General features: G+C 45.9%; 1 protein-coding gene across 18 annotated transcripts in view; it reads right to left on the reverse strand.

Annotated features, from left to right (window-relative positions):
* Nucleotides 1–2,940: 2,940 nt before the first annotated feature.
* The window catches only part of CPEB1 (cytoplasmic polyadenylation element binding protein 1), a 47,811-nt gene continuing 28,701 nt past the window's right edge, over nucleotides 2,941–22,050 (reverse strand). For 9 of the 18 annotated variants that reach the window (XM_083712705.1, XM_083712699.1, XM_083712691.1 and 6 more), the window contains 9 exons: nucleotides 20,577–20,791; nucleotides 17,589–17,835; nucleotides 17,363–17,476; nucleotides 13,105–13,209; nucleotides 11,294–11,430; nucleotides 9,138–9,336; nucleotides 7,445–7,539; nucleotides 5,817–5,897; nucleotides 2,941–4,317 (listed from right to left, as the gene is read on the reverse strand). In XM_083712705.1, coding sequence (XP_083568831.1) covers nucleotides 4,207–4,317; nucleotides 5,817–5,897; nucleotides 7,445–7,539; nucleotides 9,138–9,336; nucleotides 11,294–11,430; nucleotides 13,105–13,209; nucleotides 17,363–17,476; nucleotides 17,589–17,835; nucleotides 20,577–20,791 — 1,304 coding nt within the window. In that variant the 3' untranslated portion in view covers nucleotides 2,941–4,206. The remainder of the gene's footprint in view (nucleotides 4,318–5,816; nucleotides 5,898–7,444; nucleotides 7,540–9,137; nucleotides 9,337–11,293; nucleotides 11,431–13,104; nucleotides 13,210–17,362; nucleotides 17,477–17,588; nucleotides 17,836–20,576; nucleotides 20,792–22,050) is intronic. The other 9 variants (XM_083712692.1, XM_083712702.1, XM_083712703.1 and 6 more) reach the window with 2 other exon arrangements.

The raw sequence follows: 22,050 nt of genomic DNA on the forward strand, positions 1-22,050 counted from the left end.
CTTCCATCACATCCTGACATGGCAGCCAGCAATTAGGATGTCATGAAACAGTAGCATTAGGATGATGGCTTTGTTTTCTTTATATTACAAAACCCTACTAAAACTGTATAAATTAAAAATTGTCCACCTTGTTCTGAGCAAAGCCACTCTTTTTAAATGCTCTTTTTATGTATGCCTGGCCCCAGAGAACACGGATTAAAATTAACTTAACTTTTGTCTGGGATGAGAGTTGTTTATTTGCCAAATGCAAATGGCAGACAATCACTCTCTTCACTTATCTTAACGTCTCATCTGTTTCTTTGATGTGCTGAGAGACAAGAGCTATATATGAAACTAGGATTTGAGCCAATACATAATTTGAGCCTTTGCTGCTATGGAAATTATATTGCCTTGTCCACCTGACCGACGATAGGCCCTGTCAACCAATTCCAATTTTTGCCCCAACCTTCTTCCTCCCTATTGTATTCTGTAATGGCAACACTCAGATGAAAGTTCCACCTGTACTATAATTTTGAAGCGTTAAACAGTCATGGTTTCACCCAAAGAATCCTGAGAACTGTAGTTTAACAGTACCAAGAGAGTAAGGCTGTCCTGTTCTCCTCACAGACATACAACTCCCAGACTGGCTTAACAATCAAACCCTCTTCCCAGGGAATTCTGGGAACTGTAGTTTCCGGAGAGCAATGGGGGTCTCCTAACAATGCTCAGTTCAACCAAATGTAGTTCCCAGAATCCTTTGCAGGAAGCCATGCCTGTTTAAAGTGGTTCAATGCTGCTTTAGAGAGAACGGTTTTACAGAATGAAGGTCTGTTTTCATAAGAGCAAGGATGCCAGGGAAGTAGCCAATGGTCAGTCACCACCACACAGAGCAGGCTTCTGACACAGGGGACGTGACAGTTGGCTTCCTCTGCAGGGTCCGCCGGCAGCCTCTCCCAGGGTGATGCTGCAAAGCCAGGTGTCATCACCATGGAGCGTTCCTGGGCTTCATCCATTATTCACATGCAACTCGGGTGGAAACTTGATGCCTTGGCTGGTCTAATAATCCACAGGGAACAATGCAAGCCTTTGAAAGGGAACGTAGGCCAGAAAAGGCAGAGGCTGCTTCAGTGCACCCACCCGCGTGTAAATAGATTCTGGTTGCTTTTGTACTAGCCCTTTCCTCTAGAATTGCCAGCCTTTGTTTACTTTCAAGTTTCCATTTGAGAACTCGGATGATGCTGTTGCCAAATCGTTTGGGGGTGAAGCACTACAGAGGCATGGCAGCTCTTGTGCATTTTAGATTTCCTGTTGTACAATGCATTGCTTCTTGCTGAGTATGGTAGTGGGATTACTGCAGTAGTGCTTCTGAATGGCTCCCTGAACACTTTCCTTTAATTTACAGTAGGAGTTTCTGTGGCAGGAAGAGGGGGGGGAAGCCATTCAAATGAAATGAAAGAAAATGCTATTTTCCTACAAAGGTGTGTGGGTGGGGGGGGGGTGTATTTTTTTAAAAAATAATCCTCCTATATAAACTGACAGTGTAATGAAAGGGCATTCGGGGGACCACTCGAATTACAATATTTTGCATCAGGAATCCCACGATGACGCACAACAGGAGGCAATAAAATGAGCACTACTAACCAACAGGAAGCATTCAATTAACATTGGAGAGGACCTTGTGCTGAATGGGACTCGATTGCTCATAAGCCTCAGAAAGGATCTTTGCCAACAGAAAGTCCAGCTCATTACAGCATTACAGTGCTAAAGGTCTCCCCAACAACCTGGTGTGATTACTCCAACTACTGTAGGGACCACCTGGGAGGTTATGATGAAATGAGACAGATCCCAAGTAGTGTATTTCCAGTGAGGAGGATGCAGCAAGGCACTTTAGGGGTGCTCAAACACTGCTTGCGGGCTTGCCATCTGGTTGGCCGCAGTGAGAACAAGATGCTGGACAAGATCGGTCACTGGCCTGATATAGCAGTCACTCGGTTTATCAGTGTTTGAACTAGGGAAGGGGTGTACCAACACCTGACCAATGCGGAATTTGTCAGCAAATGGCAGAAAACCATGGCTAAAAAAGCCACCTCTATTGGTCTGTCACCCCCCCTCCAACTGTATTACCTGGGTTATGAAGGCACCCTAAAGACATTAAAGCTAAGATTATGGGACAATGCACACAGTGACTTGCGATCTCGATCACACGCAGTCTGTAGTCCGCTGGCAGTAGGAGTACAATATGGGCATGTCTTTAACATCTTACATTAAAAACCTGACAGTACCAAATTATCGAAGGCTTTTCACCAAAGCCAGACTAAACGTCTTTCCTTCTGCAGTGTTGGGTGGCAGGTTGAGAGGAGTTCCCTACCAGGGCAGACTTTGCTCGTGTGCTCAAGACATCGATTTCATAAAACATATTTTGTTGCACTGTGCAAAATATAAGCAAGCCAGGGCTGAACTGATATTACCCTTGCTGGTACCTTTCCCGGGAAAATCAGAGGCTCACTATGTCAGGTTCCTATTAGAAGACCGGACAAATGCTAGAACATTAGCAGTGGCAAAGTTTTTATCGGTGGTTGCAAGAACCAATGATCCCTATATTCTGAACAAAATGCTTGTTTAACCTGGAGGTAGGCTGTATGAATTGTGTATTGCTTTGTATCGATTTGTTGGGGTCTCTGGACCGTAATAAAGGTTGATGATGATATAGCAGGCTTTTATGTTCTTAGCATCCTGTTCTCACAGTGACCAGCCAGAAGTCTGTGGGAAACCCTCAAGCTGGGCTGGAGAACAAGTGTCCCTTCCACTATCAATGTCACGTTTCTCTGTATCAAAAATGCAAAAGGAAAAAAATGTGGCTCGTTTTGTTTTGTTTAAAAGACTGTTTGGAAGCTTCCAAGACACACACATTCTCTCTCTCTCACACACACACCCTCAAAGGAAAAAAAGGGCACCTGAGGATTTGCTGCAACGTGTTTATTATGTGCCAAGAACATCACAGCTTACTCCACGCATCTGTAGGAGAGTGCAGTCTTGCCTGCATATACTACAATGAGGTAGAGACTTCACATACTGCTTCACAAAACCCCACAAAGAGCAGCTGGAATATGCAACATCAGCTCAGCAGGAAGAAGGGAGAACTTAGTACACTGGTTCTTTGGCACACAGCTTCCAAAAGAGGGGAAATAATAAAACAAAATCAAAACTTCAACTCCCAGCACGATCTATGGGCTGTGCTGCTGGCTCGACTACATTCCTTAAGGGTACCCTCTTGTTTCCTCAGAACAGAAAAACACAGCCCTTTAAACCAGCTCAGTTATAAAAAGAAAATTGAAGTCTTGGAACTTTGTGATTAAAAACCTTTATCAAGCCCCCTTAGTGCAACTTAAAGTGCAACGAACTATATACAGCAGCTCGAAGTTCCGTTTATCCGGTCCAGTTTCAAAATCCAAAAATCCTATCCTTCTGGGTTGCAAATACTGCTATTCACAACTGGTAAACTTCATTTTTTTTTTTTTAAACTTGAACAGCTCCCAGACACAAGTTGCAATGATGTTAAAAGCTGCCAGGAAAGAAAAAAAAATCTAGTCTCAAACGACTTAAAAACCATTTCAAGAGTGTAAAAAGGAACTGGTAAAAATCCTGGAGCGTAAAATATGAAATATGATTTGGTTTAAGTGAAGAACAAAGTCTCCTTGTTGTTACAGTAAAAAACTCCAGCTGAACAATCTGTGTATTCCGTTCAGATGGGGGGGTTAAATGAATGGAAAGGCACTGTATGGCAACTGCAAAAAAACTGAGCCAATGAGACCTGCATTATTACCATCAGTATTGCAAGGAAGATAAAAAAGGGCCCTTGATAAATAAGAAACCGAGGCGAAGGCATCTGCATTAAACACCTTCTCAACACATGGTCCTTGGCGCTTCTCAGCAGCAACAAGGAACCAAAGTCTGGGAACTGCAGAATCATTTGAGGGGCCCTCCCCTCTGAAAAAATCCCCAAACAAACCCTCGACAAAAAAAAATTCACTGTGCATTAGTGCAGAAACAAATAAAGACCAGCAAGTGCAAACGTGAAGGCAAGATTCCCCGTTAGTCCTTCCGACGGGCACCCCAAGCCTGGGTGTGGCACCGGCAAACATCTCCGGGCTCTTTTCCGGTGGCGGGTGAACAGGAGAACTTCCTCCTGCAGCGACTGCAGTGGCTCCTGGTGCCCCCACCTCTGCTCTAGCTGGAGTCTCTGTTCTTCTGGTTGCGCATCAGTGGGCGGTGGTGATGCAACATCTCAATGGAATGTTTCCAGTGCCAGCAGGAGCGACAGAAGTACTTGAAGCAGACCTATGCAGAGGGGCAGGTGGGTGGGGGGAGAGGGGGAGAGAGAGAGAGAGAGAGAGAGAGAGAGAGAGAGAGAGAGGGGGATCAAGAAGCATCAGTCTGGCTCCATGAGATGCTCTGACATGCAGCAGGAACGGGGGGTGGTTTTAACCGTAAGATTATAGAATTTTGCTTACACACTTACACACACCTCCCAGGGATATAAAAGGAACTTATTTCAATCTCTGGCTGGAATGCCAACAAGATTACCTTATTATTCTGGAATGTAATTTATCAAGAGAGATCAGATAATTAGAGCACATTCAAAAATCTCCTACTAAATGTGTGGACAGATACCAAGAAGGCATTTTGCCAAAAGGAAGTTCTGACATGGGAGCTGCCCACTGCTAGGATCTCTATAGAACAACAACAGAATGGTTAAGACGCCTGGATATCCTGGATTATAGATAGGCTACCTTTCCAAGACTATCTAGGAGAAGGATAACCCTGACCCCAAACCTCTGCTGCCTTGTGAGAGAAGGCAAAGGAGTAAACCATACTCATATCCAGAGTGGAACTTCTAAGGTGGTTGGATGGCGCCTTGAATGCCTCCTTCTGGCAACTGCTGCAGCAAAGCTGGTGCCAAACGCATTACTCTGCTTTTCTTTGGACCGTACCAGGGGCCTTATGACCTGATGACCTCCAGACACACTGCCCAGGCTTGCGCCCCAGGGAGGTCACTTTGGTTCTGCTTATGCAGTGGTCTGACTTCACTCCTGGAGGTGCACTCCATTGTCTATTGAGACAGACGGATGCCAACAATTCCCAAGAGCCCCATCAAGCATGGACGAATGGTCAGGGATGATGGGAGCTGCACGTCAACACCTGGAGGGCCAGAAGTTCCCCACACCTGCTAGACACGTACGCCAAAAGCTTGCCTCCTACCATCACAAAACAAAAAGTTTGGGCTGGGAGTTGGGGAGACATCCAGCTCTTCATCCATGAAAAGCCTGCCAAGAAGTTGAAAAGAGGTTGCCCTCGGGCAAGTGGAGACTGTTCTCATCTACGTTGGTTGTTATCCTTTGGAATATCTGAGGTTGTCTTATACAGCGTTGGGCGATTCGTCTTTCTAGCTCAGTACTGTTTATAATGACTGGCAGTAGTTCTCCAGGGTTTATGAGAGGGACTCTTCCCCAGTCCTATCTGGAGATGCCAAGGATCCAACTAGAAACCTTTGGCATGCATGCAAGCAACACAGATACGCTACTGTTGAGCTACAGCCCTTCCCCCCGCCAATTAAACAGAACACAGGACACCAACGACAGCTGCTTCACCTGTACAACAGAGCAGCTTCCACTCACTCCAAAGATGGTGAAAATGGGCAAACATTTTAAAAGGGGGCAAAGGGGAAGGAGCCCTCAATAAGTTTGTTCTGTGCACTACAGGAGAGTGGGTGGGGTAGGAAACGCTGCCCCTTCAACCAAGTCTAAGGTGGACGGGGGGGACGGACCCAAGAGCCTTACCTGGTCTCTGCAGAAGAAGGGACCTGGCTGAGACCTGCAGATCTGACACATGGCATCTTCCAGGTATGGATCAATCTGAACCTGCCCCGGAGGCAAGGAAAGGAAATTAAAGCCAGAGGGAAGGAGCCCAGGGGACAAAGCAGCACAGCTGGAGTTCACAGTGCAATCTTAATGGTGAGAGGGTGAAAGAAGAAACGCACTTCAGAGGCAACAAGCAGGCGCAAAGGCTGAAAGAGTTCTGAGTCTCCTGCGAAAGCAGCTGCAAGGGCTTGATGTTGAAGAAGACCAGTGCTACTGCCAGATTCATTTGGCTAAAGCAGGCATAGGCAAACTCGGCCCTCCAGATGTTTTGGGACTACAACTCCCATCATTCCCGACCACTGGTCCTGTTAGCTACGGATGATGGGAGTTGTAGTCCCAAAACATCTGGAGGGCCGAGTTTGCCTATGCCTGGACTAAAGCTTTGCTTTCATTTCATCCACACTGGAGAGGTATGCCCCTTTCCCCAGAAGAGGACCACAGGGGTGGTGGTCTCTGCACGGAACATGAAAATCAACTAGGTGCAGCCTCCCATAATATGTATCCCACCCCCCACCCCCACCATAAGAGTGAATGGTTTGTTTATACACATTCGTCATAGTGGCTTCTGAGGCACTAAAGCCAGTTTGGAGACTGACTGGCAGACTTGTTTCAGTTACTGTGTAAGGAGAAAAAGATCACCCTTTCCCAGCATATTTAGAACACAGAAAGCTGCCGGAGTCAGACACATGGTCCATCAAGATTGCAATTGCCTACAATGACTGGCAGCAGCTCTCCAGGGTCCCTCCCACGGGGGATTGAACCTCAGACCATCTGCACGCAAGGCAGATGCTCTACCACTGCGCCACAGCCCTTGCCTCTTCTACTCCCACCGGGTGTGCTTACTTGAGGTTAATGCACCCTTTTTTGAGGCCTTATTACAAAGCGGCTGCTTTGGTAAGATTTTAATCAGGAGCCAAGGGCAACGTTTTGAAGCTTAGCTTCCTTAACACGGCTATTCTCTGCGATCTTAAATTATGAAAGGGATGCTTTACATATAAGGAATTTCTTGAAATAAATGCCTTTACAAGCTTGCTAGTGTGGATATAAATATATTATGAAATATGTTTGATGTATTTATGACTGTTTCTGATGCACCTATATATTGATCTGTTTACTGTTCCCACGAGCTACTTAAGAGCACACTTTGGAAAACCAGCATATAATAAGCTTGATGATGCTAAGATTCCTGGAATATCCAACCTCCTCTGCAATGCTGGAAGAAGATCTCTGCCAGGAAGAGACAGTACTGAGATAGGTGAACCAGTGGCCCAACTCCTCATGCCTTATATCTGCTATTCCCCCCCCCCCCCAGCTCCCTGCTTACTTACTGAAATCAGTATTTAGGGAAAGAAGCCCTACTAGCTTAATTCCTATTCATACCCCAGCTCTAGCAAGCTCTCACTCTCTGCTGATGTCCCCCCAGGATATATATTTTATCCCTCCTAGAATCTCTGTTCTATTTCTAGGGACTATGCAACAGCACCCACTTTAGGGATCCTTGCCGATAAGCACAACACAGGAGCTTGTCTTTTCCTTTCGTTCCTCACCTTTTTTGTAAACTTGGTTGTTTTGATCTCCACAAATGCAGCACTCACTGCTTTCAGGTAGCTGCGCTGGTTGTTGAAGGTGACACGGCCAGATCCTGAAACAAAACCCAGCCCATTAGTGCAGTGCGCAGCTCCAGGGAAAGATCCTGATACGTATCTACCAGCATAGTAATGCAAGACTTATGAGTCAGCACGAACGTGACTTGCTTGCCAAGGTCTACCACAGCAGGAAGGGAGAGGGGGTTCAGAGGTTAATGGAGGGGAGGGATGCTTGTGGAATTCAATCTTTGCAAATTCCTATACGGAACGTCCTGATCTGCAACCCACAGACTAATGTGTAGATTGGAACCTAGCCACCAACAGATTTCACACGACAGCAGCAAGGCGACTTGCCTCTCCACTTTATTCTCACAACGAAGCGGAGATTTGAACCAGAGTCTTCCAAGTCCTAGCTCTTAAGTGCTACATCACTCTTTTTTAAGTGATTTAGACTTCCTCAACAGTGCAGATTAATGTGGAAAAAGAATGAAACTATGGGTAAACACATGAGAAAGTGACACTGGCCCGAAATAGTCAGATATATCTATTTCCAGTAGCAGCCTGCTGCCTATTCATCTTGACCAACTATACTCAAGAGACTTCTAGTGCTGAATGGACGGTTCAAAGCCTTTCAAGTTAAAAGCCAAAATAATGCTGTCTAGATTTACAGCAAGGGAAGCTAACCTGTGACTCTCCAGTTATTGTTAAGATTTCAACTCCCACCAGAACCAGCCAGCATGGCCAATTGCCAGGGATGATGAGAGCCATCAAGTCAAACAACATCTGGAAGGGCAAAAGTTAGCCACCCCTGATTTATACCGTCACCATCCTGATAACCTGAGGCAGAGATCAAAAGCTACAAAGCAGGCAAGTCTTTGGCTGGAACAGCCTACCCAGAGGGAAACAGTTCAGTTTAAAGGGCTGTTATCCAGCGTTCTCTGTCCACTAGCACTAGCGGGTGGCTGAGTTTTAACGCTGCACAACGGAGGAATCAAATGCAGTGGCTGCGCTAGCAGAAACTCATTGCCTTGCAGAATGTGCAGTCTGCTGGGAAACAAACTTAACAACAACCTTCTCATGCAATGTCTTGCAGAACACCATCCCGAAGCCACAAAATACTGCCAGTGGAACAAGTGTCTTTAACTTAGCACTATGTGGGATACAAATCAAAGTGACCACCAACCTTTTCCCCAGTCATGCTATCCCAGCAGTAATATGCCACCCTGTGCAAGGCCATTTGACACCCTTCCCACAACCCTCATGGCACTGGCTTAAGCCAGGCTTGGGGAAGGAGGCATAGGACACTGGCAGGGTCCCAATGTCCTCCCACCTCGGTCCCAAAGCCTGATAAGTGCTTGCCCAGCTTTGGGGAGGAGGTAGGAGGACTCTAGAACTCTGCCACAGCCCTCATGCCTCTTTCCCAAAGTGGACAAGCACTGAGAAGGCACCCTTTTCAGCTGTGCATCTGGTGCGACCGCACCACTCGCATTGCCCTAAAATTGCCTCTGTATCCAGGGTCTTCAACTTAGCTATTCAACATCCTTTTCATTTACAAGGTACCATCTGTACCTATTTTTGGCCATGGTAAGGTACCACCAAAAGGCCCAGAAACCAATAGAATAGGAATGAATAGTCGTTGATTAGCCTCACTTACCAATAGGGTACTTGTGCTTGTCTGTGTCGATACCTGCATACACAACGCCAGCAAACAGGTCATTGAGGATCCCTGCTAAAGCTTCGGCATTCAGCATCCCATGAAGAGCTCCCACGAAGACTGTTTTGCCAGGGTCAAGCCTCTGGGTGGGGCTGCGCACAAAGTTGCTGTCTGCCAGGACCCATGGGATCACTTGTACCTGAAGTCACCCAAGAGAAAACTGTGTTCGAGTCAAGTCCACAAGCCACGTATCCTCCCCCTTTGAAAAACCAACCAACCAACTTATTTCTAAGTGCACCTAATGGTCTTCCCATGCCCTTATGCCAAGTGCACTTCAACCATAGTAACCTTCCAAACAGCTGAGTCAACACACAGATGGCTGCTCTTACATTCAGACTATCTGACTTTTGTACAACAGGCCTTTGGGTTAAAGGTGTCCTGTTGGGATCTGAGCTGTTAAGAGACACAAACTAAACTGATGGGAACTGTAGTCGAAACCCACGTTGCAGAAGGCATAATGCCTAGTTCTGGGCACCACAATTTAAGAAGGATGTCGACAAGCTGGAACATGAGCAGAGGATGGCAGTAGGAGCTGTTCAACATGGGAATGGTCTCCCTTGGGAGGCTGTGGACTCTCCTTCACTGGAGGTTTTTAAGCAGAGGTTGGATACAATCGGTCATGGATGCTTTAGCCAAGATTCCTGCATTGCAGGAGGTTGGACTAGATGACCACTGGGGTCCCTTCCAACTCTTCTATTCGATGATTCTATGGAAGCCAGGAGATGGCTAAAGAATAGTTATTTTATTCCAATTCTGGTACACTCTGCTTCACTACTCTATTTCAACCAAATATTGTGTCCCGTTAACAAGGGGGCTGCCGTCTCCTTTCTGTTCAGTTCCTCTATGCAGTTAAAAGCATATTCTGCCTTACACTCTGCATTTATTACGCATTCCCTGTGAACAGCAGGGTTGGCATGACCCAGTGATAACATATGCTTGCACCATGGAAACAATACCTTGCAAGCAGTACATTTATGCAGCACTTGCCCAGAGTATAGTAGAGCCAAGATATGTGACTGAAGCAGCAACACAAGATGTAGTCGTAGCCCTAATCCTTTGTGCAGTGCCCAAACCAATCTCACAAGGGTCATGCCATCTAAATTGAGGATCCAACTTGAATTCAACTAGGGACAGTGGTAACTTGTTATAGATGTGTGGTGCTAGTATCTTAGGGATGGTTTGCTTAGCAGAACACAACCTTGCCCTTAATTTGGGACACGCAAATAAAACACAGAAGGGTGACTGAGCATCCTGCTGGTTTGTTTGCAGTAGATAATAATTTTATTATTTGCAACCCGCTCATCTGACTGGGCTACCCCAGCCACTCTGGGTGGCTTCCAACAAAATATAAAACACAGTGAGACATCAAACATTAAAAAAAACTTCCCTGTATAGGGCTGCCTTCAGATGTCTTCTAAATAAAAAATATTTGTATCTTTTTTAGCTGGTAACCAGGACATATCCAGCCATCTCTCTGCAACCACAGGCACCAGAAACAATATTTAAAGAAGCTATCTTCAAGATGATACTATACAATACATGCTGAATACACACACACAATGTCACAGGGCAGGAAAGCAGAAGCGAACCAGCAACGGGATGCATTCTTCATGGTTTTACTGCAGCCATCCTTCAGCAACAAAGACCTCTTACTGGAGAAGATCAATGAGGAGCCTTGCTGCCAATTCTGTCAATGCAGAGTCACAAGCAACCTCTTCCAGCATCTTTCACACTCCACAACACATTACCCATCCTCTGACCCACTGGCAACACAAACCATGTGCTTAGAGACCTTCAGAACCAGCACTTTTCCAAATGCGCCACTCTCTATCCCTATCTCTCTTCCTGTCTAGCTAAAAGCTGCATGTGTTTGGAGTCAACAACTATGCAACATATGGCACAATCAGCCTTTGTGCAAACGGGGAGCAATTCCACCCATCACTGAGGGTAGCTGCCTATGTAGAAGTTACCCTGGAGAAAGAGAGGCCGCTGCCAGTGCTTCAAAGGCAACACATGGCTCCTAAATAAAGCAATACGAGGTTATAGCCACCCACCTGGGTGCTTTGTTTGGACTGCACAGCGGCATATCCTCTCACCTCTTTGCAGCGCATCCTGCGGCTGGACATCTTGAAATAGTACTCGCTCAGGCCACTGGGACTCAGCACATCGCGGGAGCAGTTCTGGAGCAGAGCACGCACAGATTTCTCAGATTCAAATACCAGATATGCATAGCCTTGGGCGGAAGACAAGAAATTTACTTAGAACGCAGGGTACAAGCATGTTCCCTTCTTCCCTTGGGAGTATTTTTGCAGTGCAGTTTGTGTTAAGAATTGCCCAGTTGTAGTCAATGACCCGACTTAGTTCAACAGCGACCAGTTTGATGTTTTGGGGATGCTTAAGAGCAATGCTACTCTTCCACCTGCCTGCTGGTTCATCAGGCAGGCTGCCTCTGAACATCGAGGCTCCATTTACATCTATCAGTGGCTCATGAGCCCTCTTCTCAATGCTTTGGAAAGTGCAGGATCAGAGAATGACAACCTTTTGTCTATATACCACTTTCATAAATACATAGCAGGTTATTTCCACCACTGCATAGAGATGGGGGGAAATAATGATATTAGGCTATCTTCTTGCAATGTACAGAATCTCATTCCTTTTCACCGCTTCCATTAATGGAAGATGGAAGAGTTGGGTCAACTGAGCAATTCTTAGGCACAGCAGAGATTGAAATCCACTACTCCAGACCGTTGCATTTGCCAGAGATACAATTTTCTCCCCATTAAGTACTCAAATGGTGCACAAAGACTGCAGTGCCAAGCAATCCAGGGTGCTTGCAAACCATAAGAAGTGAGCTTTTTCGTTTTGCTAACACAGTGCTATTTCTAGACCCTGTTCTGAGCTAACAGCAGAATACAGTCCCTGTAGGTGGGATAGCCAGGGTGGGATGGCTATGCTGGGGGAACCACTGGTATGTCTGACTCCTCATGGCAGGCAGTTGGGGAGAGAGAACAGAATATACTTATCAATGTACTTTTTCCCAGAAAAGAGGCTTTGCTATTCAAGCAGGAGATTCCCCGCCCCCGGCAAAAAGGAGTGTGCACAAACTAGCACTGGAGAGAGTCAGCATGTAATTGTGTACTTTAAATCAACAGAGGTGTATGGGATACACTGGTGTGCATGAACTGAGTGGTAGCAGCCATAGCTCTGTCTAAAGTAAAGGTGGCTCCCTCTGCCCTAACAGCGCCCATTTCCTTCTAAGTACAGCCACCATCACGCCTCTTGGGACCTGCTAGATGTCCTAGACGTCATCCCTAATTACTGGGCATCCCTATGGGTCATCCTGGCTAAGCTGATGAGAGTTGTAGCCCGCAACATCTGGAAGGAACCAAAGGGAATGCATCTGAACCTCCCAATGAGTGAGGAACGGTGCCGAAACTGGAGAGAGGGGGAAGGGGTGTGTGGGAAACCTAGCATGGAAGTACTCCAGGTTTCTCAAGACAGAACATTAGGGCTGATGCATCTTGAACAACAGAAGACAAGTCACTTCCCCAAATGCCTTAATGGCAAAGCAAGGTTTTCTGCTTGGCTCAGCAGAAATTCAAGCCTTAATACAACTGACTGGGGAGAATGGCGACGACAGCTACGGCTTCCTCAGCACAAATAAACACAAAGCTCTGTTCTTTTCCCTGTTTGACTGCCACCGTGTGAACACCGCTGTGTGCAGCCCCGCACCCCGAAAGAGCTGGCAGATTACATTAACGGAAAGAACCTGTGCGCCCGAGTGAGGCCTGTAATCCTATGGTGCTCTACCTGTCCAGTCACCACTATACAGCCATGCCAGCCCAGCAGCCCTCAGTGCTCTCTATACGTAGCATGGATAAAAAGGTTCCTACCATGTCTGTATTACCTTTAGGCATATTACCTTTGGGAGGGTAGCGGGGGTGCTTGCTATCCTTACCAGGCCACTCCACTCTCAGCGAGCCAAACACACGGAAAGTGCTGATCAGACCCGCTGCGCAAATGAGAGATTTAGTTTAGAGGGGTAAGAGAGAGAGAAAACCCCAACTCCTGTGCATGGAGTTATGCTTTGTGCATTTTATTTTTTAAACCCAGTAAAATACAAACATACAGCAATGTAATTAAATAAAACTTCCCCATGGCTCCATCAAACATTGCATCAATAATGATTGGCTAACAGATGCGGGTGGTGCTGTGGTCTAAACCAGAGCCTAGGACTTGCCAATCAGGAGGTCGGCGGTTCAAATCCCCGCAACAGGGTGAGCTCCCGTTGCTCAAGTCCCTGCTCCTGCCAACCTAGCAGTTCGAAAGCACCTCAAAGTGCAAGTACACTGGTACTTTGGGTTACAAATGCTTCAGGTTATGTGTTTTCAGGTTGCGGACCCCGGAAAACCTGGAAGGACCGGAAAGGGTTACTTCCGGGTTTTGCCGCTCACATGTGTGCACATGTGCTAAATTGTGCTTTGTGCAGAAGCGCCAAATCACATCATGCACATGCGCAGATGCAGCGCTGCAGGTTATGAACGCTGTGGGTTGTGGGTGTGCCTCCGTCATATTACGCCCACAACCCAAGCTTCCACTGTAGATAAATAGGTACCGCTCCAGCAGGAAGGTAAACAGTGTTTCCGGGCACTACTCTGGTTCGCCAGAAGCGGCTTAGTCATGCTGGCCACATGACCCGGAAGCTGTACGCCAGCTCCCTCAGCCAGTAAAGCGAGATGAGCATCGCAACCCCAGAGTCGTCCACAACTGGACATAATGGTCAGGAGTACCTTTACCTTTACCTTTAACAGACACATGGGGGGGGGGGGACAAGCACAGGGGAAAGTTTCCTGGCCAGTACAGAACCTCAACGGAGGACAATTATCAACTTGCACCACTGGTAGGAGTGTCACTTTAAGGGGTGGAACTTAATTTTTTACCTTCTGAAAATGTCAGTTAATGCCAAATAACAACTAATGATGATGATATACAACATAACCGCAAATACCTGATTTCTATGCTATTTTATACACATTTAACTTGCCAAGCAAAACTAAATTATATCAATTTAACCAAAATCTCTTTTGAAATTTGTAATTTGTTTGAATGTTAAGAAGGATGCTAGATTATAAATAATTGGCCACCACTAAATTAGATTTGAATTTGATTACAAGTGAGGTTAAAGAAAACACAAACCTTTTGGAGAATTGCTAGATTGTATTTAAATGAGTGGATACAAGATTGTAAACAAGTTGATAATTTGCTTGGAAAAACTTTTTAATGATGTAAGTGGGAGCGGGAGACGTGAGGGAGTCCAAAGAAGTGATGAAACCACGTTTTGATATAAGCAATGTTGTTTATTATTTGTGCATTTGTATCAAAAAACTTTAATAAATATTTATTTTTTTTAAAAAAACAAAATCTCTTTTGAAATCCCAAGCTGTGTTACAACTTTTTAGCACCCCTCATTTTTGGAATGTGAAAGCTGAAAAACTCCACTGCACTAGTAATGTACGAGTTGGTCAGGTCATTCGTTTGGCCACTCAATGGATTTTGGCAAACTCTGGTTTGCACTTCTGTGCTCCATATCCAACCCAAATTCTATTCACTACTCCTGATATGCGTTTTCTGCCTTCTCATGTAATGACACTTGAATCATTCCTGGTTTTGTGCAATTCAGAACAGCAGCTCTGATATTTTAAGTGGCATTCTGTGAAACACATAATAGCAATTACGTGGGGGACTCCACCATTAGTGTCTTAATTATTTGCAGAGCCCACACACTCCACGCGAACCTATCTTTATCCTGACTTCCCTTGTAAAGCAGCCTGGGGAAGCCACAGAGAGGGGATTTTTCTTGATATTATCTGTGACTGACTGGTCTGAGTTTGCCCAGCAAGCTTCTTGTCCAGCAGAGGCTTAAATCTGGCTGTCACCAAGCCAAGTCCAATGTTCTATTCACCACAATTCACCATCTCATGCTCAGAGCATAAACAGCACACTATGCCTCTGTTCTAGGCCACAGACCAAGGAAGACGAATATAAGAATATACTTCAATGCATGGAGCTGGCTCGTATGGCGTACAACTGGCACTAGCTCTCTCACAAAAGTCTTTTCTGTGCCAAATAATGATAGATAGCAATGCCAGGGATTTGAGTGTGGGACCTGCTGGGTGCAAAGCGAAGAGGCTTAGTACTGAGCTATGGGGTCTCTCCTATAATTGGTGAACTGCTTCTGGAATTCATGTGGTTCCAAAAACACATCGTGCTTTTTGGGATATGTGTGTGTGTGTGTGCTTTCTGTGCTTTGTTCTGCTTTGCAGCAATTTTCATGCTGACGTTTATAAATGTTGCATCATCTTTGGGGTTTTTGTGTGCTCCTGGGCGGGGGGGGGTAAGCTTTGTCCCCCCCCCAAAGTAGCTTCTAAATTAAATAACCATAGAATTGTATAGTTGGAAGGGACACTGAGGTCACCTAGTCCAATATCCTGCAGTGCAAGAATCTTTTGCCCAACCTGGGGCCCTCTGGCACCACTGAGCTATCTCCAGGTTTTCAGATAAGCAACACAATACTTTATACTGAAAGCACACTTACTTTAAGAATAGCTAGGCTGAGCAAACAATTGATAACAGAGGCAGCTGTGCTAGCTAGCAGTGTCAATCAACTAGCTCCAAGAGCAGTTGAGCTGCATAGGCCACATCCCTTGAGGCTGTAGATTCTGTATGGGGAGCCCGATGTTGATGCACTAAAAATCCCTTCATCCCTGGCCAGTGCTCACGCTGGCTGGGGTCAACTGTTGAGTTTCCAACACAACCTGGGGGAGTCACATGCCCTGGCGCCCTCGAATAAGAGGTAGATCAAGTCAGGATGAGCTGTTCTGAGGACAGATTGTGGAAACCCCTTAATCTTGCTCTGAAACATTAACAACCACCTTCAGACCAGGAATGGGAAACCCGTCTCTCTCCAGACTTTGCTATCTGCAACTCCCATCATCCCTAACCATTGGCTATGATGGCCACTGCGGATGCAAGTTTTAGTTCAGCAAGCATGTGCTTGTCGTCCGAGACTCTTCTGTGTCCTCCCGCCCCCCCCCCCGCCATTCCAGAAAGGTTCGGAGGGTGGAAACAAGACAACGGGCCTTTTCTGTAGTTGCTCAAGGATTGTGGAATGCTCTCCTCAGAAAGGCTTGCCTGGTGCCATCAGTGCATGTCTTTAGATACTAGGCAAAAAATCCCTCTTTTTCAAGGCCTGTGGCTATTAAATAACCTATGGTCTGTGAAAGCGTGGCGAAGTGTAATTATTATTTTGTTATTATAATTATTATTTTACTAGAGTCATACCTCAGGTTGAAGTAGCTTCGGGATAAGTATTTGCGGGTTGCGCCTGCGATGACCCGGAAGTAACAGAGTGCGTTACTTCCGGGTTTCGCCGTTCGCACAAACGGTCAAAATGACGTCCCACGCATGCACAGAAGCGGCGAATCACGACCCGCGCAGACGTGGGTTGCGTTCCCTTCTGGATGCAAACGGGGCTCCGGAACGGATCCCATTCGCATCCAGAGGTACCACTGTATTTGTCTATCTGTCGTTACGTTTTTCAATATTTTTTTTTATCATTGATGTTCTGCAGTGTTTATAATGTTGTACACCACCCTGAAATCTTCTGATAGAGGGCAGTATATAAACTGAATTACCATATTTTTCGCTCTATAAGACGCACCAGACCACAAGACGCACCTAGTTTTTGGAGGAGGAAAACAAGGGGAAAAAATATTCTGAATCCCAGAAGCCAGAACAGCAAGAGGGATTGCTGCGCAGTGAAAGCAGCAACCCCTCTTGCTGTTCTGGCTTCTGGGATAGCTGCGCAGCCTGCATTCGCTCCATAAGACGCCCACACATTTCCCCTTACTTTTTAGGAGGGAAAAAGTGAGTCTTACAGAGCAAAAAATACGGTAACAACAACAACATCTGGAGGGCAGCAGCTTAGCCAGCCCTGCTTTAGAGAAACCGGAGGGACAGTCTCTACAGTGCGAAACGTCCCCTGTAAATTAGCAACAAAGGTCACAACAAGACAGTTATAACCGCACCTTAATGAAGTGGGGTGGGGAAAAGAGCTAGAGAAAGCCAGACCCTTCACTCCACAACCTGCCCTAGCAGTTACTTGCCTTCTGTGATATCCCAGGGGACTCCTCCTAAGAACACCTTGCAGGAGTAGATTGGATTCTTGTAGTTTCGGGGCGGAAGCTGCCCACTCCATGTGCAGGTTGCCTCGTTCACAGCTGAAGACAAGAACCAAAAGAGAGAGAAGCTTCGTCTAAGAGCTCAGCATTCATCTTGCACCCAACTCTCCCCCGTGCCAATCTCCGCATGCAAGGCCAGGCTCTGACTCACCCGCTGCCTGCTTGTGAAGCCTGGCTTCCCTTTCGATACTGAACGGGTCGTCCACAGAGTCTTGGATGCCCCAGGAAGGCCAGGTAGATGCTCCAGACCACTGCTTGGGGATGCTGGTTGGGGTGGAAGTGACTGAAGCAAGAGTAGCTTGATCTTGATCCAGGTGGGATCCTGCTCCACTTAAGGAATCCCTGGGAATGCCACTAAGAGGCAGGAATGACATCGGTGGGGAGATCCGGAGATTCGACTGCAAGAGAAACGTGTTAAGAAACACAGTTTGAAGGAGCCAAGTATGTATAATTTCAATGCAGCGGTTAATCTAAATCATCCTAAGATCTCTCATCTCTCTCTATGATCCCACCTTAGCCAATGGGAGGAAAGCTACAATTATGAATTCAGGATACTTAACAAAAGCAAGGGGGGGGGGGGTGGTGGTGGAACCATTTCAAACTATGAAAGGACACAGTATCTTTTTCAGGTTTTAAAAGGGTAAAGGTAAAGGTAAAGGTACCCCTGACCATTAGGTCCAGTTGTGACCGACTCTGGGGTTGCAGCGCTCATCTTGCTTTATTGGCCGAGGGAGGCAGTGTACAGCTTCCGGGTCATGTGGCCAGCATGACTAAGCTGCTTCTGGCAAACCAGAGCAGCGCACGGAAATGCCGTTTACCTTCCCGCTGGAGCGGTACCTATTTATCTACTTGCACTTTGACGTGCTTTCGAACTGCTAGGTTGGCAGGAGCTGGGACCGAGCAATGGGAGCTCACCCCGTCGCAGGGATTCAAACTGCCGACCTTCTGATCGGCAAATCCTAGGTTCTGTGGTTTAACCCACAGCGCCACCCGCGTCCCGTTTTTCAGGCTTTACCGTGTACCAAAGGTGATAGAACATCATGGACTCCTCATATATTTTCTCAGCTTAATATAATGAAAGTGTAAGGAATGTCTCGAAAGGCAGGTGGGGGAGTCTGTTTGAATCTTCAAGGTAAAGTATTAAATTACCAGAAGATTATCCACAAGTAAAGTACTAAATGGCCCTAATGGATGAGCCAAATGTGTGATTTAAGGCAATCTAATGGGTTGAATGCTTGAAAATTTCTGCTTTTGTCTACGGCATGCTTCTAGTTGTGTTGGAAGTTTTTGTGCAAAGCACAGTAAAAAAGATACTTAAAAACCCAGAAGCAAGGTTGCAACATTTATTTCCTTCCAAGCTTTTTCTCTCCATCCTTACCCAAACTGCTATGCATCTATTCTTTCTTTCAGAGACAAAATGAATATCATGTGATTTTAGAAAATATGGCTTTTAGCTGATATTGCACGCTTGTATTTTATCTTGTTAAATGAAGTCACTCTAAGACTTCTTTGTATGAAGTGACAAGCAAATGCTGCTAATCATAAATAATAATAATGGGCAAGAATTCCAAATCCACGTTACCATGGCAGGCATAATTAACTGTATTTTGGCAGCTGCCACATTCATTAAATTATATGCAGCTTGCATCTACATGCAACGAGAATAGGCTCATTAAATGCAAGCTTCCAGAGCTACATATATGGCTGGCTAAGGCCCTGCACATGAAACAAGCAACGTTCATGTTAACACTGACAGCTTATTGCCATGTTACTTCTCAGACCTATGGCAAAAGTGGCAGTGCTTGGGATTAGGCTAGTACACCTGTTTTACAAAGCCCTGGACAACTTGGGTCCAGGACACCTCAAGGGCTGCCCTCTGAGTCCTGATCTCCTGGACTGATCACTGAGATTAGGGAGACAATCCTTCCTTTGGACTTCCATGCATCTCTTGGAGACTTCTTTATGTCGGACAGAGCTGTGGTTATTTAAAATTTTCTTGCATAAGTGGTGATTTTGATGATTCTCTTGTGTTACTTTTGACTGTTTCTGTGTGGCTGTAAAGTGCCCTGATGTTGTGTGAGAGGGTGGCTTATAAATACTTTTATCAACTACACACAATCAATAAGGGGGCCAAAAAGTCTTCAGCACAGAATTCTACAACTCTCTGCACAGTTAAAGTTAAGTTTCTAGCTTCAGATGAAGGCAGTGACAACCAACAGCTCAGAAGCCTGTGTGTAAAGAGGAGGGTAAGTCAACAGGAGGGATAATCTTCTGTATCCAGCTCAGTCTCTGTACTCCTACTAACCCGCTAAATGATGTCTTTCCTCGGCTCCCTAATGAAAAGCGATTTGATGAGTTCTATCACCAGAAGTCCATCCAAAGATGAACTGCATTTCACAACCTGTTTATTTTGCAGCAGTTACAGAATACAGTCGTACCTTGGTTGTCAAACGCCTTAGTTGCTGAACAAATTGGCCCTCAAACTATCAAAACCTGAAAGTGAGTGTTTCAAACAGTTTTTTTGGGAAGCCGAACGTCCAATGCGGCTTCCGATTGGCTGCAGGAGCTTCCTGAAGCCATTCAGAAGCCACGCTTTGGTTTTTTTGGAAGCCGAATGGACTTCTGGAACAGTTTCTGTTTGACTTCCAAGGTACAACCGTACATCCTGTCCCCCCGCCCAATTTTCAGATCCTCTATTCCTTCTTAAAGCTATTTTGCCCTAACCAACGAATTTAGTGAAGAAAAAAATATCCCTGCCGACTCTGTAATGAGCAGGAAACCAAGTGTTGTGGTGTATCTTGCACAAGACCAACAGATCAATGATCAGTAGACCCAGCGGAATGTGCAACGCTTATTTAAATTGTGAGCAGATCAGGGTCCAGCAGTTTTGCAGTCACAGGTTATTTCTCCAAGAATACAATCTGAAGCTTGTAAAAAGCTATAGTTTGGAAAAGCAGAATAGCTTAAATCCACCCATTCAGCTGCTTGCGTATTCTCCCATTTCATAGCGACTGGATGGGGAGTCCGCAGCCAGACCATGTTCTCCGAAGTGCCATCAAATCAATTCAGAATTTCAGAGTACCCACCTGCCCTGCCACAACCTCCCCACCGCAAGGATACAACCTCCCCAGCAACTTACAAGAAAGTCTGAGAGATGGTCAGAACCAGAGCTGAATCCGCTGGTGTCAGAGTCTGAGGGGCTGCTGGAGCGTGAATACAGGAACGAACGGGCGTTGTCCAGGCGGGAACCCCTCAAAGGGTTCGGAAGGCTATCAGTCAGCTCAGAGCCAATGGGATCCATTGTCAGGAAATTCACAGGGGGCTTCCCCAGGGGATTGCTAAACACACTAAGAACTGCAAAGGAGAAAGTGATGCTTTATGTACTTTTCAGCCCTGGTACCCTCTGCTCCCCTTCAATCAGATGGTACTTGTTTGCTCTCAAAAATAAAAGAAAAAATCAATCTGGGGAAAATACCTCCTTGAGGATTATAAATCACCATCCACTGCTGTGTCAGGGAATAAAAGGATTGCCCACAAAGATCTGTGCTAAGTGCTCCAATGCAGATGCCCACCTATACCAAGCACACTGGCATCAACACTTCTGAGTGAAAATAAATAAATGTGGACCTGTCCAAGCTTTCATTTGCCGCCCCACGACTGATGCTGTTTCATCAACTACTGCATACAGGACCCTGCCATCTGTGGCTTTGCACACAAGGGGAATGGTGCAGACCATTTATGAGATGCCTCATGGCCACATGAACATCTCAGGCAGGGACATCAGGGGGTAGATCCACTGGTCCCATGAACATGTTTTGCTCTTGAGAAGCACATGCCAGACAAAGCTGCAAGCCAAGGCAACGTGCAAGTTATGTACGATCTCAAATACTTCAGTGATATGGGACCTCCCAAATCTAATTGTCAAGGCTGCCTCGTTTTTTTCATCTCACTGTGCACACAGAGTACATTAAACCACGTGTTCTGCTTACACTAGGGCCTGTAAGCAGAGCCACTGTCATCAATAATGCTTTCAGCTCAAAGCAGTTTACACAAAGGGCATTATCCATGACAGTGGCTCTGCTTGTTGTGTGCTCCCCTCGCAGATAAACCTCGCCGAGTCCTCTCCAACACACCAATGGACTCTCCATAGTTACACACAAGCAAATGGGTGAATCACCAGACACAGAGAGATTGTGTTGCTTTGAGAAGCAGAAGCAAGTGCTCTGCCACAATGTTGGCATTTTCCTTGCCCACATCTTGACTTCTATGTTTGTATTTTCAAGTAGAATAGCTAGAGAGGCTTTACTTGCAGTAAAGAGTAAGAAAAGAACCTCTGCTATGCTAAGCTGGTAAGTAGGCACCTGGGCACGTTTGCGGAGATAGGAGAATTGTACCTTACCTTTTTAAAAAGAAAAGTTGCCGGCCCTCATGATTTCAAGTATGCACTTGAACACATGCAGAATCCTTTGTTGTTGTTATATTCAGCAAGTGGAGCTCTGAGCCCTTTATGAGTACACTCTTTAGTCCTTCAACCCAGGTAAATCACCTTAGCAAGGATGCTCATCTATTAGCACTCAAGTTTTAGGAAACTTAAAACACAAATGGGAAAATGC

This window comes from Podarcis gaigeae, assembly GCF_964106915.1.
Source record: "Podarcis gaigeae genome assembly, chromosome: 14".
NCBI classification, from domain to species: Eukaryota; Metazoa; Chordata; class Lepidosauria; order Squamata; family Lacertidae; genus Podarcis; species Podarcis gaigeae.